A 23,796-nucleotide genomic window follows, 5' to 3' on the forward strand; every position below is an offset into this window, starting at 1 on the left:
AAAACTAGGAGGCAGGGGTAACTGGGGGCCATCTCAGAGGCTGCCTACCACTCTGCCTGACTGACCCTAATGATAAAAGACATGAAATTTTAGAGAAATATTTTATGAAGCTTGTAGTGTAGCTGATTTTTCAATACATATTGCACTACTATGTTTGTACTGCAATTTTTTCTTTGGCTCAGGATAAAAATTCTTTTAGATTACAAGAATACTGGAGGAAATTGCTTAAACATTCTATCTCCCTCTATCACGGCTATAGATCTGATCATTGACTCTTAGGTTGTTTAATTTTCCCAAACTGTTCAAGATGTTTTCCTGAAGTTTAATATAACATGTTACAGCTCTATACTGATTCTCCTAGCTACATTCTGTATTTCTTCTTCAATTTATCAATACATCTTGCATTTGCATAAAATTCGAATTATATTCCTTGATATGACATGTCTTTACTTTGAATATGAGAGCTGTGCCAGTTTCTTTTTGGCACTCTTGACTAAATTAGAGAAATAGTTTTTCCACTTCTTTTCTCTATGCTGCTTAGTTACTATATAAATCTATTTTTTTCCTTGGTTACACATTTCATCAAAATAACAAAAATGAAGAACTGTGATACAAACTAGCAATTGCAGGTAGACCAGCTCCTACACCAATTACCCAACCAGTGAATGATATAGTCTCAGTTAAAGAACCCAGAAATTTTACTGAATGTGTAGTTTGAATACTTCTTTTGAATGAGCAGTAGGTACTAGATGCTTTGTGATACTTTGGAATCTAGTTTTAAACATAGGTAATTACTACGAACTAAAAAATACCTGTAATAAGTATATCCGAACAAGAACATAGGATTTAAAAAAAATTTCTGTTATGCTCTTAGAATGATGTCAAAATAACGAGAACAGAAATGTAGAACAACGTACAGTGGTATCTGTGGAAACTGCTAGATAATTACCATATCTTTAACAATGCTTCATATTTTTATTATTCTGTGGTATAATAATGTGGTATTCAAGAATCAATTATTTTTTCCTTAAATAAGTAAATCTATAAATTTATGAATCATCAATCCCAATATGCAGAACAGGTCTTTGAGAGAGAACACATACACTCAATATTTTTCTTTATTGACACGTCACTAGTTTTTCTTTTTGTAATACAAACATGCTATTCCCTTACATCAGTTTTTATCTTCAATGACATATGCAAGATCCAAAATCAAATTGGCAGTCTCCACAGCCACCTGTAGGCCACTAAGCTTTGCAGTAAAACAGTCCAACGTCAGGTTGCCGGCTGAGTCCGTGGCTTCACACGGAAGGCAGGTTTGAGGCACAAAAGGAAGACGAGCACTCCTTAAGAAGGACCAGCTAAGTTCTTCCTGGCTGCTATACAGTCCACAGCCACATCTTGAAAGCACATCTGGCCAGTTCACAACAGAGGGAGAATCAGCCTGAACTGACCAAAAGTGTCCATACTTCCCGTCAGTGAGAACTTCACCTCCGTCGTGTTCTAAAGAGCCAGCGAGAGATTCGAGTGCGCTGCAGAATGCTTCAGTGATCAGCTGGAGTTCTGTCTGGGTACATCCGTCATCTCTAAGAATGCCTTCTGGCTCGCTACGTGTCTAAAGAGTAACAAAACCATTGAAAGCAATTAATATGACAAAAATGTTTCTGAAAAATACTTGATCAAACCCTTATTCATACAGTACTAAGGGGTTTGGCACAAGGCTAAAGGGCATGGATGGGCCAGCTGGTCAGGCTAATCCCTTAACCTGGTTGTTGTAGTAAAAATGCTCGCTGCCAGTCATGTTATCAGAATGAACGACTCAGAATAAACCCCACCATCAACTTATTCTGAAGGACTGCCCAGTACTGCCTCCTTAATACATGAAGGACAAGGTATAATATGTGAATCACAGGCTTCTGTACATCCGGGAGGAACCTACGGAAGACTAATGTCCCAGATGAAGTACTTATTTATGCTTGGCAAATGTTTGAGATTTGTTTAAAATGCGAATACATGTATTATTATTAAGACAAAAACCATTTAAGCACGTGTCATTTTCACATTAATGTTTAAAAAATAACTGTTCTTCTCTTTAAATTAATGACATGGTTATACAACTTTGAACTGCTTCTTTTCCACCATTCTAAAAAGTTTATCCTAGAAATTTCATGATAGAAAAAGTAATATATTAGCAAACTCATACTTGAATGATAGTTAAAAACCCATATCCTAACTACTTAAAAACAGTGACCACTTTTTTCTTTTGCCCAGGAGGTTGGAACCAGATGAGATCATCTCTATGGCATATTCCTTCCCCACATTTTCAGTGCTATACTGTTTCTTTAAAATCCTACTCAAAACACCTTCCTTCTCCAAAAGACTTATTCTAGTTTCCTCAGTCCCATTTGCAAACCATGTTATTGTCCATTCAGCATCAATAGATTGGCAATGGTTTTGTTTTTCATAATGTAAATTCCAATAACTTTTCATGAATGGGCTTTATCCTCAAACAGATTTTAAATTATTTGGGGAAGCAGGGCAAGGCATGTCTATGAAAAACGTTTACACTCAATCCCAGGCATCCCTGGGAGCTCTGCACTCCTGACTAACCAAAGAGCCAACTGCAAATACTTGGAAAACACATACATTTTTGTATCCATTTTCAAATAGAGTAGGTCAGTGTTAATGAAATAATTAATAAGAACTACAATGCACTAAATTTACTGTCAGGAAATGGAGTTTCATAGATTAATAAAACAATTCTATTTAATAGAATCAATATATCATAAAAGAATACCAATTTAAAAATTATAAGAGTCTAATAATTAGCACACTTTAATAAATGAAATTAAGTTGTTTCTTGAAGATCCAGAAGGTACTGAAGTATTCTATAGAATCTCAACACTTTCATCATGAATATCACTTATTACTGTACCACAGCAGTTGAGCTCTCTAAGATGACAGCTCCCATTCACAGAATGCTCATTTCAACAGGCAGTAGACACAATACTCAAAGAATGTGATCACCTGCTAAAAGGCTGGATTAATAATCACTGTGATAAAGATATTACCTTATATTTGCAAGTGTTATTTTCCTCAAGTGTTTTCAAATACAATATTTGATTTCAAGACTACTGAGAAATTAAGCATTAAAGGCTCCAGAGTATTATGATTTAGCTTATTATCTCATAAAATGAATGTTGCTGAGAATTCAGATAACTTAAGGACTATCTAACCTACCTTGTGTCTGATATATGCCGCCAAATGAGTTTCAGTACAGCCACCTCCTAATAAAACACATGGTTCCTTGATTGTTAACTGCAAAGCATGCAGTGCTGTTTGACATGTGAGCTAAAAAAGAAACGAATCACCAGTATCCGACATTGACATCAGAAACACAAAGAAGTATAACCACGTTTTCAAGGCAACTTAGAGAGTGGTCTCAAAGAGCCTGACTTTAATTGCAGAAGAACAAAACTGGTGTCACTAAGGTTGTCATGTGATGAATACATTTTGGAACAATAAAGATGAAATAATAAAGAGATAAAAGAAAATACTTTAGCCAGATGTTTGTTTTCACGGTCTGGATTAATATCCTCTTTCATATACATTTAGCTCTTCAAATTGAGATTCACAAACACAATAACTGGATCAGCAAGGTATGCAAATATTTCTACCAAAAAAATATTTCAGTCTAAATAACTTAGCTGTATAAATGCTACAGAATGTATTTCAAGTTGCTATGGAAATGATCCAACCAAGCAGTAATAAAAACACACAGACCTTGAATATTCACCAAGGATAGATCCTTGAGCATGCATTCTTCAAGTCTGTGACCAATGCCATAGGGCATCGCTTCCATTGTATAAAAGCTGCATGTGTTATTGCTGTTAAGAGGTGGATGATGGGTATAACTGGGGAACCTATTGCTAAGTGAATTATTCATACACATTAGCATCAACAAGTACACAATTCAAGTTAATTTCTTAAGAAAAGTCCCCATCAAGGACTTTCAGATTGCCTGTAAAATACTAGAAATAATAAGAGGCAACATGCCAAGTTTCTGTAGTATCACAGGCAATTCAATCAGCTTACTTGTCATTTTAATTCTCACATTTTTGTTGTTTTTGCTTTCTATACAACCTAGGGAAGTTATGAAGAAAAAAAAAGCATAGCTCACTGATGTGAAAAAAAATTATAGCACTGTCTGAGTGATTATTTAATCCCTGCCTCAGCCCCTAGACGTGGAATTCAAAGTTTATTACTTACCTTCAGTTCATCCCAGGCTGTGTCATTTCTGTTGCAGAGAAGCAAGCTGCAGACAGTTGCTTCATTAGGAATAATATGAAAAAAATGTTTAAAGCCAAATTTTGCAGTGCACAAATCTTTCACACTTCCATAACTACTGGGAGAGATTGAGTCCAAGGAACCAATAGGCCTTGTTCCTATTTTTTAAAAAAAGTTTAGAAAACACAAAATGGATGAGTAAAGATAGAGCATACAATCATTTACAATTATAATATTTATTCCTAGCCAATATAAAAGTCCCACAAGCATATCATTTAAGATATGAAATATAGGATTAAGAAATAAGATGCATCTTCTTAAACCTATGAAATAAGTAGTATTCTGTCATTAAAATCATATGCAAATAAAGCAGAGGTTCTTTTGGTTTACAGACTTCTTTGAACATGTTAGAAGCTATTTTGTACTCTCCAGAAAAAGACGCACACAATTTTGCATACATTTTCAGGAAGTCCAGGAACCCTGGAAGCCCATGCAGGGATCAGAGACCCCAAATTAACAACTCCACTAATCTGGAATGAGGATGAAGTGAGGAGACAGGCCATTTTTTAAAGGTGTTATGATCTTTACCTTAAAACACACAAATTAAGCTATGCAAATAGCTGTGTAGTTGAATTCTTTTGGGGCTCCATTTAGTGAACATATAGGAATTTTTTTCTTTTTTCTTTTTGCCTAACAACTGTTTGCATGTAAACAACTACCTAAATTATGCCAAAATAAAGTATGTGACATTCTTATTTCATTTTGTTATTCTTTGATTATATTTGCCCTCCTTCCTGTACAGGTAAAATAGTAAAATTTTACAAGACATAAATTAATAAAAATATGAATAAATGAGAAGTTAGGATGACTTGAAGGTTTCTAAAAATCTCTAAATGTAGTAGTTATGTAAGAAATGGCACAAACCTTCTATAAGGAGTAACAATACTAAAGTCTTAAGATTAAAACTGTAACTCTTAGCAATGTACCTTCTTGGGCCAGTTTCCTCTTTGAAACTAATGGGATTAAAATAATTATGTCTAAAAATACTTGCAGCTCAAAAATTATGTAAAAACCTAGAAAACAATCACGAACAATTTCACTTCTTTGAATACCCTTTCTTCTTTACTTCTGAAGTCTCAAAGAATAAGGAATACTTGAGGGATCTAAAATTTAAGGAAAAAACCCCAAAACTCTACATCTTGTATAATTTCAAGGGTGGAACCAACAGAATTTGTAAGGAGAGGATCCCCTTTCCTGCTGATTATTCTCTGATGTGGAGCAAGTCATTTAACTCTTCTGGGTGGGCTTTCCCACAGGAGAGTAAAATGGGGATAATCATGTCTATTTCACAAAGAAATCAAACCAAATGTTAAAAATGCTCTGTAAGCTATGACAAGCTTCATACCCACCAGTCAACCAGGCACAATAACCCCATTACTTAACCTAGATCATCAGTAAAGAGGAATTTTGTTTGAAGGGGGAGAAAGGAGGTAATGTTAACCTAGATACACCAGAGAAGATGGATTAGGTCCCAAAGATACTTCACCTGTTATTAGTTTACCGGAACCATCGGCCTGGTATAGTTTTTCCCCCCCTTTTCCCTTGTGTCTCAAAAAGTTTCTGCTCCCGAGATCCAAGACTGCAGCCCTGGCTTTGCGTAATGTTACATACATAATTTGGGGAAGCAGGGCAGGGCATGTCTATAAAAAACATTTGCACTCTCCCCAATCCCACTGGCAGCTCTGCAATCTCTTGATAACACTCCTTGATAACACTCCTTGATAACACTTGATAACACTCCAAAGAATCAACTGCAAATACTTGGAAAACACATAACTTTTCATATCCATTTTCAAACAAAATAGGTCAGTTCATGTTCTACCATGTTCTAGTTACAAGTGGGACAAATATCGATTGTGGGCTGGTGTGGAAACCCAGCGCCCACTTATAATATTGTTTCTATGGAAAAATGCTTCAGTTTAAAAACTGACTACATAATCTATAATACTGAATATTCCCAACTGGTAATCACCTGACTCATGAAAAGCCAGTAAATATTTAAGGATATGGGTCTGACCCACAATATTACCAATGAGTTCCAAAGAACGATTTCTGTTATTTCTTAACAATTTCCACTCTAACGATCATTTGACAGTCTTACAGAGGCAGGGCAATAGCCCAGAGATCTTAGGGATTCAGTACTGGCACTCATCCTTCTCCTTTTCGATGATTTATAATAAGACTAAAAATAGTCAACTTTAACAGTTTTAACAAAATTTATTAGACTTAAACTTTTAAGTCTAATAACTTACGAATTGAAATTGATCCGAATGAAATGATTGTCTTTCTGATAGGTTGTCAATGCAGTTAAAGAGATAGTGAAAAGTGATTCAAATCAGGAACTTTTCAGCCTGTCATTTCTCTTCGGCTCTAGCAGGTGACTACCAACCTTCTATTTGCTTCTTTTTGCTGAGTTTGTGAAATACGGTGAATTTCCTGCCTGTTATAATTCTCTATGTTAATAAACATATTATTGTTAATTCAACAAACATTTTAGAACCCCTACTGTGGACCAGGCTTGTTGTAAGCACTGAAACTAAAAGATGATCCCAACTCTCAAGGAGCCTAGCTGGAAATATTTGGGATATTGGGATATTTAAAGCTAGCCTGTGGGCACACACACACACACACCACCACCCCCTAATTAGGAACCACCATTTAGGCAGAAGTACAGTTGTTTGTTGGAGTTAGATAAAAGTGAATATTCTAGTTGCAAAACTACCTTCTGAATACAATGTGACTTAAGAGCTTTGTAAAACTCAAGTAGAAGAATTTTGTTTAAAGTATGAAAGACTTCATGTGATTATGAAAATGTTAGATTTCTCAATAATCTGTAAAATGTTTGGGGGTTAATAGTTTTAGATTATGACAGACTCTGCAGTACATTTTGGGGCTGGAAAATACCTAGAAAATAGTCATCATCACTCAATTTTTAATAAGTGAACAACACAGGATCTTTTTCAGAAACAACCTTTGCTGCCAGAAATGATACACACACAGTGAGGTTGGCGGCTTCTCAGATTGTTCAAGATGTTAACAGTGACACACACCAAGAATATCTTTGCTCAAAAGAAGTGTGATTTATTAACCATAAGGGGCAAAAGCTGCGAGTGCTTTTTACCTGTCACTTTACTCAGGGGTTCCATCACAGCCACTCCAACTCTGTCTACAGCAATAACATGATGCGTTCTGAGAAACTGCTTCAAAGATGGGTGTATAACTTTTTGGCACAAGACGAGATCTACGTGATCACTAACTAGCTGCCTTCCTAGGTTAAGCAACTGGTCCAGGACTGCATTTTCAAGAGAAACTCCGTAACTCACCACCACATTTCCTTCTCCAGTATCAGAAAGGTCTCCGGATAAAGACACACAAAAGAGTGCCACCTTGAAGGAATCTGATTTTTTGATAGGTAATATCTTCATCAATTGAACTTCTGATATTTCAATAAGTATTCCAGGTAACACAGTAGACTCTATAACTCTTTGACGTTTTAAAGGGACAATTATACTCTTTCCTAAAATGATGTGGTCTTGGGCATTTTCTGGAATTATAAGCAGAAAGGCTCTCAGAATCAAAGTACTGATATGGTCGATTTCCTTTGTGGTGAGCATACAGGCAGGTTTACTTGTTAATATACTGCGCACCAAACAGAGGAGGATCTGAGTGCTACTGAAGTTGACTGGGATTCGACAACCACAGGCCTCGGATTTTAGGTAACTGGTGCAGAGGCTCAAAAGCTGCTTATTTAACTTAATGACAGTGGTGGGTGTCAAACCTATTCTCTGAACATTTTCAACTAAGTTGCAGCAAAGAATGGCTGTGAATAAGCCGCCGTCACTGAAGCAGGACACGTGATTCTGCACAGAAGTTGTCAGTATCTTTAAAATGGGATGGGTGACTGGCAGGTTGGCGAGGAGGGCTGCTGACTGGGAGGTTGTGCACACAGAGCCCCCCAGGCCGTTGTGCAGCTGCTTCAGCCTGCCTGCCGGGCCATAGCACGATGTGACGATGCCTTTCAAGACAGAGAGGGTGGCCCTCACTCGTTCGCTTGTCAGTGGTTCACTTCTACAGAATGAGGGCTTTTTAGCTTCTAAACGAGACATCTTACTTCAGGTGGTAATTTGTGAAGACAGCTTTTATTTTGTTAACCAGAGTTTTCTATTTATTGTATTGTGGTGGGTTTCAACAGTTAACAAGATTATCCTTCAGGAAGGAAAGTCCGAATATACAGCGTTGTGGCTATAAAATTAAATACTTAGCTCCATGCATATGATACTAATCGGCACGTAATGGTGTAATGACATATTAGTAATTCCGAATATTTATTTTAGTTCATTATTCAAACTCTTTTGTTTGCCTTCAGACTGAGACTTTACAGATTGTTTTGCAGCTCTCTGTATATGTTCCGAGATGGATGCCTGTGAAGGAAATCCCAGCTACAAGAAGCCAGTTCTTTCTGATCCAATTGCTATTTTTCATTTCTTCTTTCAAACTCAAGCTCAGACTCAAAGCTGCTTCTTTCTATAAGAAATAAAAATAAAACATTTTAGAGAAATAATTCCAAAACATTTAATAGATTATAGTTTAGTAATTACTTTTAATGCTCTGCTCCTTCTTTAGAAAAAGGAACTACCCACTGGCGCAAACCCCCAAAAATGAGAAATGTAAATCAACTTAGACTAAACATTCATTTCTTTATTCTTCAATGAATCCCTACAAGAAAAAGTACTGATATTTTAATAATTTTGGAATGCACAGTAACACAGCTAGAAAGCTTACAGTACAGTTATTCAAATATGATATGCTTCTAGAAGACAAATGCCATGTGAAACTCATAGAATTTGGTCTCTGAGTCTCAAATGTTTTTATTCTCTTACATCAAGATCTGGTGTTGTTTCTTCTCTAACTTTCGTTTGCTTGGAAATCTTAGGTGTGAATACAAGTGCATTTATATCAAATCCTGTTTATAAATAATTATGAAAATGAGATAACTGTTAGGATTCCTAATACAGACACTCTCTAATGTACAGTCTACATCTAGCTAGACAAATCTACACAACACATTTACCAAAGAATAAACCATGTTTTAATTTTAAATATTTGGCTAAAGTCAGAGCAGTTTTCTGTAGTTTTACCCGATCAATCAATGATTTTCAGTTTTGATGTCCTATATCTAACCATCCCCCAAATTTTGGCTAATGACAATAAATACAAAAGCCAGGGAGTGTGCTGGATGACAAGGAGATAAATAGGATCTGATTTGCAATGTGATCTCAAAGAGTGTAAATAATATAAAATGCTATCATTTACCAAGTGTGCTAGCGCTTGTACTAGTTTCCTTAATGAGGTTGGAAGAAGCGTGCCTGAGGCATAAAATTCTGATACTATAATAATATGTGGAAAGGATAAAAATCTCAGGTCATAGACCTTATCTGTTGAGGCTTGGTGCTTTGAAGGTAAAGGTTCAGCCAATTATTAGTTATTTTCAGGAATATGCTAACCACGCTAACCACTGGACAGTGTTTAGCACAAATAAAACTAATTGAACTACTCAGACTACAGTACTACCCAGAGCTGTCTATGGCACAATACGATACAGACCAAAAAGGTGATTTGAAGATGTGCAAAGAAGATGTGAAGAGAACAAGGGAATGTTATGCAAAGTGTTCTTTTGGTTACCACTCCTCCCAATTTAGTTAAAGGGCTGTAACCATGGCAACTGGGCCCAAATAAAGTGAAAGCAATGATGGCCAGCTTTCTCCCTGCAATGATAAAGCTATAGTCATCTCTTTTTATAGCACGAGGAGGAAAAAAAGTTTCTGTTCATCTTATGCAAGGAACAACAAAGGTACTTCAATATTATTTCAAAGGTTATTTTAGATTTGGCAAAATCTGTGAAATACATTTAAATGAAAGCTTAGTGACGTCCATACATAAATTTGCACGTTACAACACACACACACACACAAACCACAAATCATAACAGAGACTGTGCTTAATAAAGTGATTTCTCTAGTTACTTTTCAATACATAATAGTGACATGCGACTTTTCAAAAGTAGAATGCCAAATTGGCACCTCTAACAGTCTTGTGGTAGTGAGACCAGTAACCACATCTTTTGGCTAATATCTCTATAAAATGAGAAAGGAAGAGTGTTGGTGACTCCCAAACCATTTTTACGATGTCAAAACTTGCTGACTTCTGGTCCTATGTCTAGATCTAGACAAAATAAGGTACAATTGAAAAAAAAAGAAACGTAACACAGGGCTGGCTTATAGCATAGGTTTGGAAGTGTCAGTTCAGCTATTTCTTTCTTCCTAACAATGTGACCCATTATTCCAAAAGTTACCATTACATGAATGGCCCTGACTATTCCTGGATGCACTGGCCTGGCAGATGGGCTTTTTGCAGTGATGGATAACAATTAAATAATACTAAAACCTACATGACTATATTCTAAATTCAGAGCTATAAAATATGATTTAAAGAAATATAAACACATAAAATTTTTTCCTAAAAGGAATCAGGGCTCTTTGGAGAAGTGGCTGATTCTAGGTCTGAGGCAAGAAATAAACTAGATGAGCTGGGGACTTTTTTCTGCCAAAAAGTAATAATGTTATTAAAGATCACTTGGATCATATCAAAGGGCACAGGAAAAAAAAAAAAACGACACAGGAGTCAACTTGGAGGGAATCTAAGATGGGAAAATTTAAGCATTAAAAACAATACTGACAGTAATAGACTGAGATAATTCAAATTTATTATAAAAACTGATAAAGGGAAATAAACCATATATCTTGCTTTTCCTGTATAAATGCATTTTGAGTGGTAACTGAATAGTTGAGGCAAAGTTGGTCTAGCTAATAAATGGAGAAGAAATGATAGCATTTCAGCAGCATAATTTTGCAACACCTAATGAAGTAATGGACTACACCATCATAGTGGTTGGCAAATTATAGCCCATGGACCATATCCAGCCCACTGCCTATTTTGTAAATAGTTTATTGGCTCACCCTCATGTATTGTGTATGAATGCTTTTGTGCTAGAACTGAAAGTTAAATAGTAAGAGTTACCATTAATTTTTTCAGTGTCATAATACACTTGTGGTTGTATGTGTTTATCCTCACTGTTAAAGATACATACCAAAACCTGAGACTTGCTTAAAAATATTCCAGCAATAAAAAAAAAAGGGAGGGGATAGATAAAAAGAGATTGGTAAAATGTTAATAGTTTGTTAAAGTTGGGGGATGGATACCATAGAGTTGAATATACTATTCTCTCTCTATTTGGGGTTTGTTTGCAACTTTCCATAATAAAAGTAAAAATTTTTAAAAATAACGGACAGATACAGCACATTCTTTTGACGTACTTCAACCACTAGGACATTATTACTCACCTGAAGGTCAAAATGGTATATTAAAATAGAAAATGTTCCACAATTGTAGGGTCACAGCTCTCCATCTGGGGCCAAATGAGTCTCATAATTCATTATTTCTTGGATTTCAGAAATACAATATAGTGTATAACACCCGAAATCAAAATAATATGGTGTTTAACACCCAGAATCAATATAATCATAATATAGTATAACACTCATAATCAAATACAACAATATTTCTGCAGTGAAACTAAATATTCATATTAAGTGGAATAAAGATTAATGCCTCATGTCAGTTAAGATCAACTAGCTAAGGAGTTATGACAAAACCTTTTATATTTTAGAACTTTCTGGATTTGGGAATTATTAATAGGGGTCTATAGACCTGAATTATATTACTATATGCTCTTATTTCAGTGACTCTGAAAAGTAACAAATTACTTTGAAGCTAAAATATTAGTCATTCTTTGGTAGCCATGGGGGATTCGTTCCAGGTCCCCCCCCTCAGATACCAAAATCTGCAGGTGCTCAAGTCCCTTATATAAAATGGGGAGGTATTTGCATATAACATAGGCATATCCTCCCAGATACTTCAAATCATCTCTAAAATACTTATAATACCTAATACAATGTAAATGCTATGTAAGTAGTTGCTTTTTGGAACTTTCTGGAATTATTTTAAAAAATATTTTTGGTCCGTGGTTCACTGAATCTGTGGATTTGGAACCTATGGGTACGGAGAGCTGACTGTAGATATTAAGGAATAAATACAATTAGTTTTATTTATCTTGGAAAAATCAGAGAACAATAATAAAGAAAAGAACCTTTTGCAAGTTACAGATTTGTAAGTGCGGCATGGATTTATGGCAGGGGAAAAACTGCTCCTTTGGACACAATTATGATCCTGGTGACACTGCTAGCGAAAAGGGCAGGACAAGTAATGGACTGACTGTCCTTTCAGGCAAGTGTCAAAGCTTTCTGTGGAACCAACTTTTCTAGAAGCAACTGTAGGATAATATTTTGCCAGTGGCTCATAATAAAAACAACAGGTTAACTCACCAACTTAGGCTTTTATTGCCAGAGCCCTATACTTTCTTAAAGATTATGTTTCCCATTGTTGGAACATGCCATTTGGTTGACCACATTAAATCAAACTCACCTGAAGCGCTCAAGTCTGCTATTCCCCTGGGATGTGGTTCTTCTCAGGACTTGTGGGTGCCAGACTGTCTGGCTCAGGAAGGTCATCCTTATTAGGAATTTGGAAGACAGGGCTGCTTTTGATCCTGTGCCACCCCAAATGTATGAGCCCAACTAGAGGTATCATAACAACCAGAACTTTGTAGTCTCTCCAGAACTTCTGAAAGCTCATAGTGCTTCAGCATTAGTGCACCTAAGAAAAGGCCAACAGTTAAAAGACACAAACAAACAAAAAATCCCTCAAATTACATCTATATACCACCACAAGCAGAATATTGCACTCTAATAAACGCTGCCTGTTAAAAGTTTTTAGTTACAATACATTGCAATGTTAATTAACAAAAAGAGACGTTGTAGACTTAAAGGGATGGCAGGAAATCAGGCTTGGGAAACTTATAGAGCAATACTAAACGTTTAGCCAGCAACCGTAAAGGAGCAACATTACCTGCTGGGAAAGCCATTGGAATCTTTGGAAACACTCAGGCATCAAAATCGTTTTCTTCAGCGGTCCCCAACCTTCTTGGCACCAGGGACCGGTTTCATGGAGGACAATTTTTCCACGGACGGGGGTGGGGTGGGGGGTAGATGGTTCAGGAGGTAGTGTGAGCGACGGGGAGCGGGCAAATGAAGCTTCGCTCCCTCGCCTGCTATTCACCTCCTGCTGGGTGGCCCGGCTCCTAACAGGCCCGGAACCAGTACTGGTCCACGGCCCGGGGGTTGGGGATCCTTGGTTTTCTTTATATAATTAATTATACTTTCTCTGAACCACAATGAAGTTAGATTTAAAAAAATATATATTTAGTCACAATTTTAACAGAAGAATCAAATGGCAATCCTTAAATATGCAGTAAGAATTCAGATTCTGCATTCTGACAGGATGTGAGTGATGATGTCTCAACTGAGACTGAGCCGTGCATGGATTCCAGTCGTAGCAAAAGACTTTTGGTTTGGACTCTATGAATTAATGCCACTTCCACACTTATGTGCTGAACCACTGCATTTTAGAGTGTTTACCCTTATCGCTAATAACTATACCCTGCAGGGGTTACTGTCAATCCAGTTTACATGAAGAAATTGGGGCCAGTAACTTGCCTGGAGTTTCAAAGCTCAGTAGTATTGAGAACAGTCTTTTTTGCTCTATCTTTGATTTGGAAAGCATGGAGTGTAGCCCAGGAAGTCTGTTTCTGATGATCTGCTGCGTTTGGGAACTTGAGTCCGTACAACTGGACTCCTTATACTTTTTCACTTAAGGGCACTCACTAGGCTTTAGTGATTAGCTTATAGACTTGTGATGCTATGAATGGACCTGCTCTCCGAGTTCCTTTCTGGGCACAGGACAATAAGGACTGCTCCTTCATCTACGGGATATACTAAGAATTAAGTTCAATTGCATGTATATGAGTTTCAGTATCATAAAATTTCTTACAGTAATTTTGTGTGAATGCCTTTAGAAAAATGCCTGAATAGAATTTTCACTTATTCCTTCCCTTTTAAATCAAGATTAATATTCAGGACTAATGAGCTAAATACCTAAATTGTCTGTGTTCTGTATATACATATTAGAAAAACAGAAGGCTTAGAGTTATGCCTATGTACATATATTACTCCCAGCATTAGAAACCATTTCTCCTTGAGGTCCAAATTCACATTTAATAAGGACTTTGTTGCTAAGCTTAAACAAATTACTAGATGGAAAAAACATGGCCTACTTTGTAACTCCAAGTATTTTATGCCTTTTTCTTTTCTAAAGTGCTTTGGCATCCTATACACTTCTTGCAGCCTTTAGAGACCATACCTTTTATTGACATGCTCATGTTCTATCTTCGGAAAAAGTCAATCACAAATAAGTGTATCATGATTACATTTCCTTGTGAAGCCCACTGTGCAAACGCCTTTGGGACATTTGAGATTTGAGGAAACAATAAAACCACTGGGGGAGGCACCGGGTGACTCTGAGTAAGTAATGAGGGAAGAACTACAGTAAGGGTTACTCCCTAGATGGAAGGAGGGACTGAGGGTGAACCAAAGTCAACTGGCTTGTGTTGACTGATAGGTGGCATTTTTGTCCACAAAATACCTTGAATTAAAGGTTTAGAAGATATTGTCCTTCACATCCAGTCTCAATACCCAAGGTGACTTTAACACCTCCAACTCTGTCCCTCTCAACACGAGCTTATCAAGTCACAGTACTTTTCACAGATGGCATCTCTGCTCTTCACTGTTTACTTCTCACGATCACTAACATATCATCACTCATTATTTGTTACTTTTTCCTGAGTTGCAAACTTTTAGGAAAACAGCTTACAGAAAAGAGTCATTTGGATAAAAGGATATAATAATAAAGTTGACATAAATAACTCAATAATTAAAATTCAGAACAGATTAAAGTACAAGCTATAACAGCAATGTCTGGAAAGTGTGGTACTATTCTCTCCATGTAGGTCACAGGATGAAATGTGATGTACTCAGAACCTTCCTCAGATTAGGATCAAGTTAGCTCCCCGTACTCAATACATCTTTGGGTCATCCCTGGGTTAAGGACAAAGGAGGGCACTCCATTTTATTTATGTTGTGTTTAACAGACTATTATTCTTTTCCACTAGAATAACTTAAGGATCTATGCATCTTTTTGTAGATTTAGGTTTAGTTAAACCTGGGAATTAGTATCTATTTTGGCTGAAAACTCATATTTGCCAAATTACCACTGAGGCCCAGTAACAGCACTTCCTGGTTAGTAACTGATGGGGACTGATTTAATGATTAATTGCTGTAATATATGCTCAACACCTACATGCCCCCATTTCCTCAAATTCTCCACATCTCACACATTGATTTGGCTAACGGGGGTGAGAGAGCAGGTAACTATTTTCTGATGATTATCCTGTTGTCCTTTGAGAGGCTTGGAAAATGATTAGGATCAGGATGACAGGCCTTTTTACTTTACAAAGTACTTTTACAGTCTTCACATTTAAATCCACATAAAAACACTGAGTATCACACCATCTGCATGATAGTCCATCTCCACCAAGCAAAATGGACTATTTTTAAATGGCACAGTAACCTTCACCTGCTTCATTTCACTTAATAGCTTTCCAGCATTTTACATGTATTCTGTTGCTTAAATAACCCATATTCTAGGGCCAGATAAGTTAGACTTCACTAAATAAGGCTCATTGTTAGTTGTAAGAAGAAGACAACAAAGTAGTCAGTGAAATGATGCTGATTTTTTTCATATCTTCTTGTGGAGCTTTTAAATACAGTCCATATATTTTGGGGCTAAAATTTTGATTTAACCCATTTTTTTTCTTCTGAAGTCTTTTTGTGGGTTTTTTTTCCAAAATGAAAATCAGCATTACTGCCCTTTTCTAAAATATATAATATTGTCTTACTTTTTTAAGTTAGAAAATACAGATATAAGAAAAAGAAAGCTAAAATATCTGTAATCATTTTGGTTTTAACAAAAATGTGATTAGAATGTACATGCTGTTTTGTAATCTTTTCTTCACGCAAGAATACAAATCTTCATTATGATTTTCAGTGGCTGAATAGCTTTTGATTTATGGCAATACCCTAATTTGACAGATCGCTGATTGATAGAAATTTGAGATTTTTTTTCAGTGCTTTATTGCTAAACATGCTAAGAATAATAAGTATTCTAGTAAATTCTCCAGAGCCCGTGCTCAGAGCTGCTACATGCTGCTTCTCAGGACGATACAAAGTCTTACTAGAATTCCTAACAATTAACTAATTTTTCAAATGAACTTACACAAAGGTTTTTAAAACCTTGACTTTTACAAAGGTTCACAGTGCTGAGCAGCAGGGAGAAAGGGAGCTCCAACTTGGGAGATGGAAAACGAAGTTAGGTACAGCTTATCTTAAAATGGTCCTGACCCCAAAACATTTGGCAACAAGTTATTCCAAGTGGTATGGAACTATTTTATGGACTCGAGAGATTCCTGAGTCTGAAACAGAAATTTCTCAAGAATATGCTCAACATGATCAGATTTGTTGGGCAATAAGAGGATGGTTTCTAAAATAAGTTAGTGCTTGTTGTTCATTCACTGAGCCTTTCAAGTTTGCTTGGAATAAAGCAGCAACAGAAATAACAGCAGGAAGACTTCTTCCCTCTCCTTACCCTCCTTTAGTCTACCTGCCACTGCCCTTATCTTTCCTGAATCTTATTTAAACACACTCCTAAAAAAAACAAATAAACAAAACCAGAAGGTATGGAACTCTTTTGATGGAGGAAACCAAGAGAAAGGAAATGAGATTAGTAAATTTTACGTTAAGTAAAACAGAAAGTAAATGTTTATGGTTTTATCCACTGAAATGCCTTTTGTTTAGAAAATGTTTAGAGGCCATCAACACAGATTATGCTTCCTTATACTCTTCTTTCAAAAATGTATACTTTGCATTATTCAAAAGGTTTCATATTTTTTCTCGTTTTGTTTTCATAGTAACTTTATGAGACCACTTTATACATGAGGAAATTCTAAATGATTGATTCCAAAATTACTGTCAGTTAATTGTGGCACTCATCTTAGATTTTGGAGTCCTAAAAGTCGTGGCTGGTATTCTTAACAGCAATTTTCAAAAGTCAAGAATTAGTATCCCAGCTTTGGCAATAAGAGTCAATCAGAATTTCCAGTGCATGATGATGGACGAGAACATTCTGGGTGCATGGTGCACACTTGTGAGGGTCACTGAAGGCAAGTATCCTGGTGCATTACACCTGGCATGTTTTTCTTCTCATGTCAGGTACACTGGAGGTTAACAGGTCTGGTGCCACTTGGTCCAAAATGAGAGGGTAAAAAAGCCTATATCCTCCAAAAACACACCCATGATCTACTAATGGTTGAGATTAGTGGGGCTAATTTTAGTTCAGTTTTTTTAGCTTCTTAGTACGGAATGAATAGCGAGAAATTAATGAACAGAATGGAGAAAAGCTTGCTGTATCTCTGCCTCATTAAAATATCCTCATCTTTTTGAGTGCATATAAAGGCCAAGAAAGGAAAACACTGAGAGATATGCTTCAGACCACAAATACTCTTTAAATTTAAGGCACTAATGTGTCTAGAACAGCAACTTTCCCTCCCCTCAGTTTGTATCACAGAGATTACTAGCTCTTCAATTTCTACCATTAAGGCCTCTGACAGGCTTACTGCAACTTGTTACATTCCAAGCCAAAGGAAGGTTTCTTGGTGCTGGAACTGGTCAGTAAGGTGAAGGGCAAAGAAGGGCAAAAAAGCAGTTAAGCTCCCTAGAAAATCCTAAACAACCTGGCTCTGGCTATCAGATTACTCTTTCTATGGAGCATCGGGTCAATTAAAACCACCACGTTTTGCTACTGATTAGGCCTACAACAACCTGGATGCAGGAAATACTCTGTGGAAGGTTCTCATTTTGCCTACTGGGCTTGCTGGACGCCATCTGCTGGTCTTTTGGACACAGTGTAAGGTAAATTCTTTATGTCTTCATTGCTGCTCTGCTTAAAGTATTTGGGGAAAAACTGTAATGTTTAACAATTTAAAAAAAAACTACTGAATGTAACTTAAACATGGAGAACGCTAAACAGAACGTTGAACAATTAATTAACCCAGCTCTCGTGACTGCAATATTCGATGAAGTTTATTGGAATTGTATAATGCCTTTTCTTTTAGCATGGCAATGTTGGTTTTAAGGATTTGTGAATTCTTCATTCCTGAGTTCCAATTACTAACCCTGAAAATAGTTCTTTTTATCCTCAATTGTTAATACAGCAGTTCACATTTTGGCAGTTTTTGTGTACACATTAGAAAGGACTGCATGTTGTCTTCAGGCCTATTCAACTGACTGGCGTGCTAAAGAGAACAAGAGCTTCCTTTTTTCTTTTTCTTTTCTAACTACATCACCTAAAATAACAGCTTTGCTGAGCTTTTCCAGTCTTGTAAAAACACAGGTACCAAAAACGTTACTGTCAATTCTTGATGAACTGAATGGACTACACCTGAGTTCTAAAGTTTCCATTCTGCAAAACCGTACCCCTACCTTGACCTACAGGCAGTAGCTGGGCTGCTGACAGCACTGCCTCACCAGGAGCGGGTCAGGAGTAGGCACAGAGTACGGTGAAGGTCAAGTTACGTGTAGGCATTTTATGATCTCGGTTATCCCCCACTGTTACTGTGAATTCAATGTATTTATAAATAAATAATATACTGAAAGCATCACAAGTTTTATAGGGGAGCTTTACTAACTGTCAACAGCCTAAGATGTGAAAAGTGAGTGACTGATTAGCGACTAATGAGGAAGAGACAGCCAGCTTACTGGCAGGCTGTGGTTTATCAGAAAGGTTTGGAGAGTTGTTATAAAGTTTACAGAGTTGTCTGAGAATCTTTCCATCCCCTTTCACTGTCTTTACATCTGGCTGCCATTTGATGCCCAGATTGGTGGAGGAAGGGGACTGTGTACTATGCAGACAGCAGACTGTTCCAGATTAAGTGTGCAGCTGATGGGGCCCTTAGTACTGCAGCAATGACTTTATGTTCCCAGCTCTGAATCCCGCTCTCAATCCCGAAAGGGCTGGTTTCTGTCTTCATCATTTCTGAGATTTCTATTTTACTCTCCACCTACTGGCCAGAGGAAACTGTGGCTACTGGCTATGAACCCCTCCACTTCCTGCTCCCACGTGTCCACCTCAGCTCCCATCTTCACCTCCTTCCTCAGTGTCTCAGAGGAAGGCCTGGCACTTCTGTCATCTGTGCTCCAGCCAGTCCCACCTGCTGCCGTGTCTTCACGGTTCCACCTCCATTAACCCCCCTCTTCTACCTTCCACCTCCCACTTGGAATTGGTCTTCCTCCTACGCAAAACCTGACCAGTTTTCTCCATTGAAAAGAACCAAAAACAAATTGCCCAATGTAGCTGCCCTTTACCAGCCTTCCTTCCAGTACTACAAACTCTGATTCCTTTCAAATAACACATGTTTCTAGAGCCACTGCCCACTTCCATCTTCAAACCCAAGTAATTTGCTTTTGCCCCACTCTCCATGGAAACTGCCCTGACTATAAAGATCGCCAATCTCTCCCTTTCCGTGATCTCTCTGCACCACTTCTGATGAGTTCTTAAAACGCTTTAAGTACCTGAGACTAGTCTGATCCTTCTCAGTCTCCTTTAATGACCCCTTGGTTTCCATCCACCTACTCCCTCTTCTCAAAGCTCTGTCCTGGGCCGTCTTCCCCCCGTGTTCGTCTCCTGGGTGGCCTCATTCACATCCAAAGCTTCTGTTTTAACACATCCACCAATGACTCCCACATCTACATCTCCTGCTTAAACCCACTTATCCCACTGTTATTCCCCACAAGTGTCTAAACTCATTTCATATAAAGACGAATCCTCTTTCCTTCCCAAACTGCTGTTCCTCCTCTGCTTCCTGTTTTGGTTTTTAAAAAAAAGGCATTATCAAAAAAAATAATAATAATAAATAAATAAATAAATAAATAAAAATAAAAAAGGCATTATCTACTATGCCATTCAGTTAGAAAATCTGGATATAGTGGACTCTGCCCTGTTCCTTATACTCCCCATAAAGTCAGTCACTCAATCCTCCATTTGACATGACATTTCTTTTATGTAATTTCTCCCCAAAGCTACAGTCCAGACCCTCCTTACCTCACGATCTCCTCGCTTCTAGTCCAGTGGTTCTCAAAGTGTGGTCCCCTCACCACAGGCAGTAGCATCATCTGGGAATTTATCAGAAATGCAAAATGTTGGGCTGCTCCTGACCTCCTGAATCAGAACTCTAGATTGGGATCCAGCAATCTGTGTTTTAACAAATTCTTTAGGTAATTCTGAAGCTTAAGTCTGAGAACCACTGTTCAAGTCTATTGCCCACTAATCCATTCTCTACCCTCTTAACACAGCCATCTTGGGGAAAACAACAACAAATACAACAAATACATTCATGTTTCTGCTTTGCTTAGAAGCCTTCAGTGACATTTTTGACTAGAAGGTGAAACCTACATTTCTTAGTACAACACAAAAAGCCCACCAGGATCTAGTTCCAGAAGGGAAAGCACAGCAAATTATTTTAGTAAGGATGTATTGTTGTGTAGTGATTAAGGGGATGAGTTGGGGAATGCTACTGCCTGGGCTTTCCATCGCTGCCTTACCACTTTGCAACTGGCTGTGACCTTGGATGAGTCACTTAACCTCACAATGCCTCAGTCCCATCACCCATAAAATGAGAATAATATTGACATCCATCACAAGGCTGTTGTGCAGTTATCACAATACCTGGCACTCAGACTGGACTCTGTGACTGTTAGCTATTATTTTGATTATTTCAAAAGGTAAAAAAAACATTACTGGTGTCAACCTTGAGTGTAGAAAGAGAGGTCTGGAATGACTAAGGCAAGTGGGTCCATAAACTATAGGCAGTTTCAGTTAGTCTAGATGTGAATACAAACCCCAGATTCTCAAGAAAGAGGTTCTGAGGTCTTTGGGGCTATTTTGATTAGAGTAGGGTAGATCTGTAATCAGATTCCAGGATGTTATAGAAAAGATAACAGTCAGGCTCCTAAAGTGAGGGCCAGGAGAGCTAATCATGAAGGGAACCGGAAAACTAAAGGACAGAGCAAAATAGCAAAGACAGGGTGATAGTTTCATATTTATTTCTCTGATAACAGTTAATGAAGTTAAAGTTGTCAGTGATTAAACATGAGAGTCCCAGTGTGATGAAGCTTTGAGTAACGATGGAAATCAAATTCTAACCTCCCGCACAAGTTACGATCTTAGGCAAATTACTTCTTTCCTGCCTCAATTTCATTGTCTGTAACATGGGGCTATATAATGAGGATTCCTAAGTATATATCTATGTATTTATTGCTCAAGTCCAGTGTCTAATACGTGAGAAGGATTCAATGCATAGTAGTAATTATTATTACTGTACGTATAATATCTTCAATACAAATCATATATAAAAACAGGCACTTCTGGAAATTCCTGTTTGACTAAAGCTCCTGGTAGTGCTGAGACAGATGTCAGTCCCAGGACTGACTGGATGAAGAGAGTTGAAGTTATGCCCTCCTTCCAGGGCAATGGGTATCCAATGACTGGTCACTGCAGTGGTACAAAGGCCTGGCGGTTCATCCAACTTGGGCCAACTATGAGGGCCCAACCCAGCACCAGAGTTCCTGTGAGACTGGTGGAGACCCTCCTTGGGACTACATTACAGCTCAACTTTTTCTATCCACCCAATCCTGCTTCCTTTCTTCCTTGGTAAGATCCAAAAAGTCCTCCCTAATAAATGTCCTGCCCACAAATCTCCTTTGAGTCTGCTTCCCAGGGAACCCAATCTAGGACAATCTGGAAACATCTTGTTCATTTATCAATGTGCTTGTTTATTGTTTCCCCTTCCATCATTGAATATAAGCTCCATGTGGTCAGGGACCATGCCTGTATCTGCTAACTTAGCACAGTGTGACAAATACGAATATAAATTGATGACGTTAATCAATGAACAACTGCAGGTACAGAGAGCCTCTGAAACAGCAACAGGATTTGTGCATGGTCCAATTTGGGAGGAAGATGCATATGACTTCAGGAGGTCTCCCTCTGAAAAAGATTTCCATCCCCGGAACGTCCAAAGCCCCGAATCCTGCTTCTGCTTTCAGAGTTGGTACTAGCACGCTGTACAGAGTTCTGACATCCAGTTCCACGTCAGAGGGTGGCTCTCACCTCCCAGACAGACACAGGTGGCAGCGCAGGTGCAACTGGTGCTTTCACTGGGACACCTTTTCCTTCTACTTTACGGTGTGGCCGCGCAGATGGGAGAGGGAGAAGGTCTATACCTGGAACTCTACCTACACCACTGGAACACCTCCTCGCCATCTACATTCCTTCCTGCAGCAAGGATTCACTGCCAACAGCTGTTTTAAAGATAGATCTTCAGCTTTCTAAGGAGTCAGCCTCCTCCTATTCCCCGCCCCCACATATCCTTCAGTGACACCAGTGACCTTTCCGAGCAGGGAGGAGGCGCCCACAAGCCCCCCACCCCTCTCTTCGGCCAGGTAGAGAGCCGGCCTTTCCACCTGCGGTCCCGTCGCTCTCACCTGCTGCGCCGCCCCGTCCGCCGCCGCCGCCCGCAGGCCCCTGAAGCCGAGCACCACGCAGCCGCAGCCGCCAGTCCTGTCAACTCGCGCCCCGAGCTTGGAGACGGAGCATGCGCAGCTCTGTGGTTGGCGCCGGTCCCACTCGGATTCCTCTTCTCCGGGTTTTCGTGAAGTTCTCAGCCGAGAACGCGGTGGCTGGGATGGAAAGAACAGGGTGCGGAGCTTATTCAGTGTCAATCTCAGCAAGTTATTGAAACGGGAAAACTTAAATAACAGATCAAATGGACTTGTTAAGGCACAGTATCTTCCTTCTGGCGCGCGCTTGAGAGGCACTTATTGAACGAAAAAATGATCAACCGTTCTCGGCGGCTCTCGGGCCTTCCTCATTTGACCAATCACAGAGCGCCGTATTCCGTTGTTCATCGCCAACTCCCCGCCTTCCTTTTTGGCTGCCTGGAAAACCTGGAGAAAAGGACTCCACAGCGACCATTTCTGTGGCTCATGTTGGAGAGCGGTCATGCGCAGTGCGACTGGTGGCGCTCAATTAACAGCTTCTGCCCTTAGTCCGCCGTCTGGGGGCCTACGGGGAGTTCAGAAGTCCTCTGTTTCTGTGCCCTTCACCAATTAGATAATTTGCGCGCTACGTCCCCATCCTGCTTTTTCGTTCGAGGACAAAAATTGTATTCCCCTCTACTATTCAAAAGAATTGTGGGAGAAATTATGTTCCTGGCTATTTTAAAATTTATCCGGCATTGTGCAAGTCACCTTTATTTTCCAACCTGTG

The 23,796-nt window shown here is 38.4% G+C and overlaps 3 protein-coding genes across 4 annotated transcripts; all 3 read right to left on the minus strand.

Annotated features, from left to right (window-relative positions):
• Positions 1 to 1,100: 1,100 nt before the first annotated feature.
• On the minus strand, positions 1,101 to 8,453 carry MKKS (MKKS centrosomal shuttling protein; the record flags this gene model as incomplete). 2 transcript variants are annotated; one of them, XM_082428228.1, is made up of 4 exons in its annotated part: positions 1,101 to 1,615; positions 3,241 to 3,351; positions 4,270 to 4,328; positions 7,469 to 8,453. In XM_082428228.1, 4 exons carry the CDS (start codon positions 8,451 to 8,453, stop codon positions 1,175 to 1,177), a joined length of 1,596 nt encoding a protein of 531 aa, XP_082284354.1. In that variant the 3' UTR covers positions 1,101 to 1,174. The 2 variants fall into 2 exon arrangements, with proteins under 2 accessions (XP_082284354.1, XP_082284353.1); XM_082428227.1 differs by having other exon boundaries at positions 4,270 to 4,445.
• A 14-nt stretch (positions 8,454 to 8,467) lies between these two features.
• LOC309644500 (uncharacterized protein) lies at positions 8,468 to 8,829 on the minus strand (the record flags this gene model as incomplete). Its single annotated transcript, XM_082428246.1, is given in 2 exon segments — positions 8,468 to 8,747; positions 8,752 to 8,829. Coding segments are annotated over 2 exon segments (153 nt in total). The 3' UTR covers positions 8,468 to 8,672.
• Positions 8,468 to 13,098, minus strand: LOC309644498 (uncharacterized protein; the record flags this gene model as incomplete). The annotated part of the gene is made up of 2 exons (XM_082428245.1): positions 8,468 to 8,871; positions 12,889 to 13,098. The coding sequence occupies one exon, from the start codon at positions 13,096 to 13,098 to the stop codon at positions 12,907 to 12,909; it is 192 nt and encodes a 63-aa protein (XP_082284371.1). The 3' UTR covers positions 8,468 to 8,871; positions 12,889 to 12,906.
• Positions 13,099 to 23,796: the final 10,698 nt, after the last annotated feature.

The sequence above is a fragment of the Balaenoptera physalus genome (genome assembly GCF_965194825.1).
Source record: "Balaenoptera physalus genome assembly, chromosome: 16".
In the NCBI taxonomy this organism is placed as follows: Eukaryota; Metazoa; Chordata; class Mammalia; order Artiodactyla; family Balaenopteridae; genus Balaenoptera; species Balaenoptera physalus.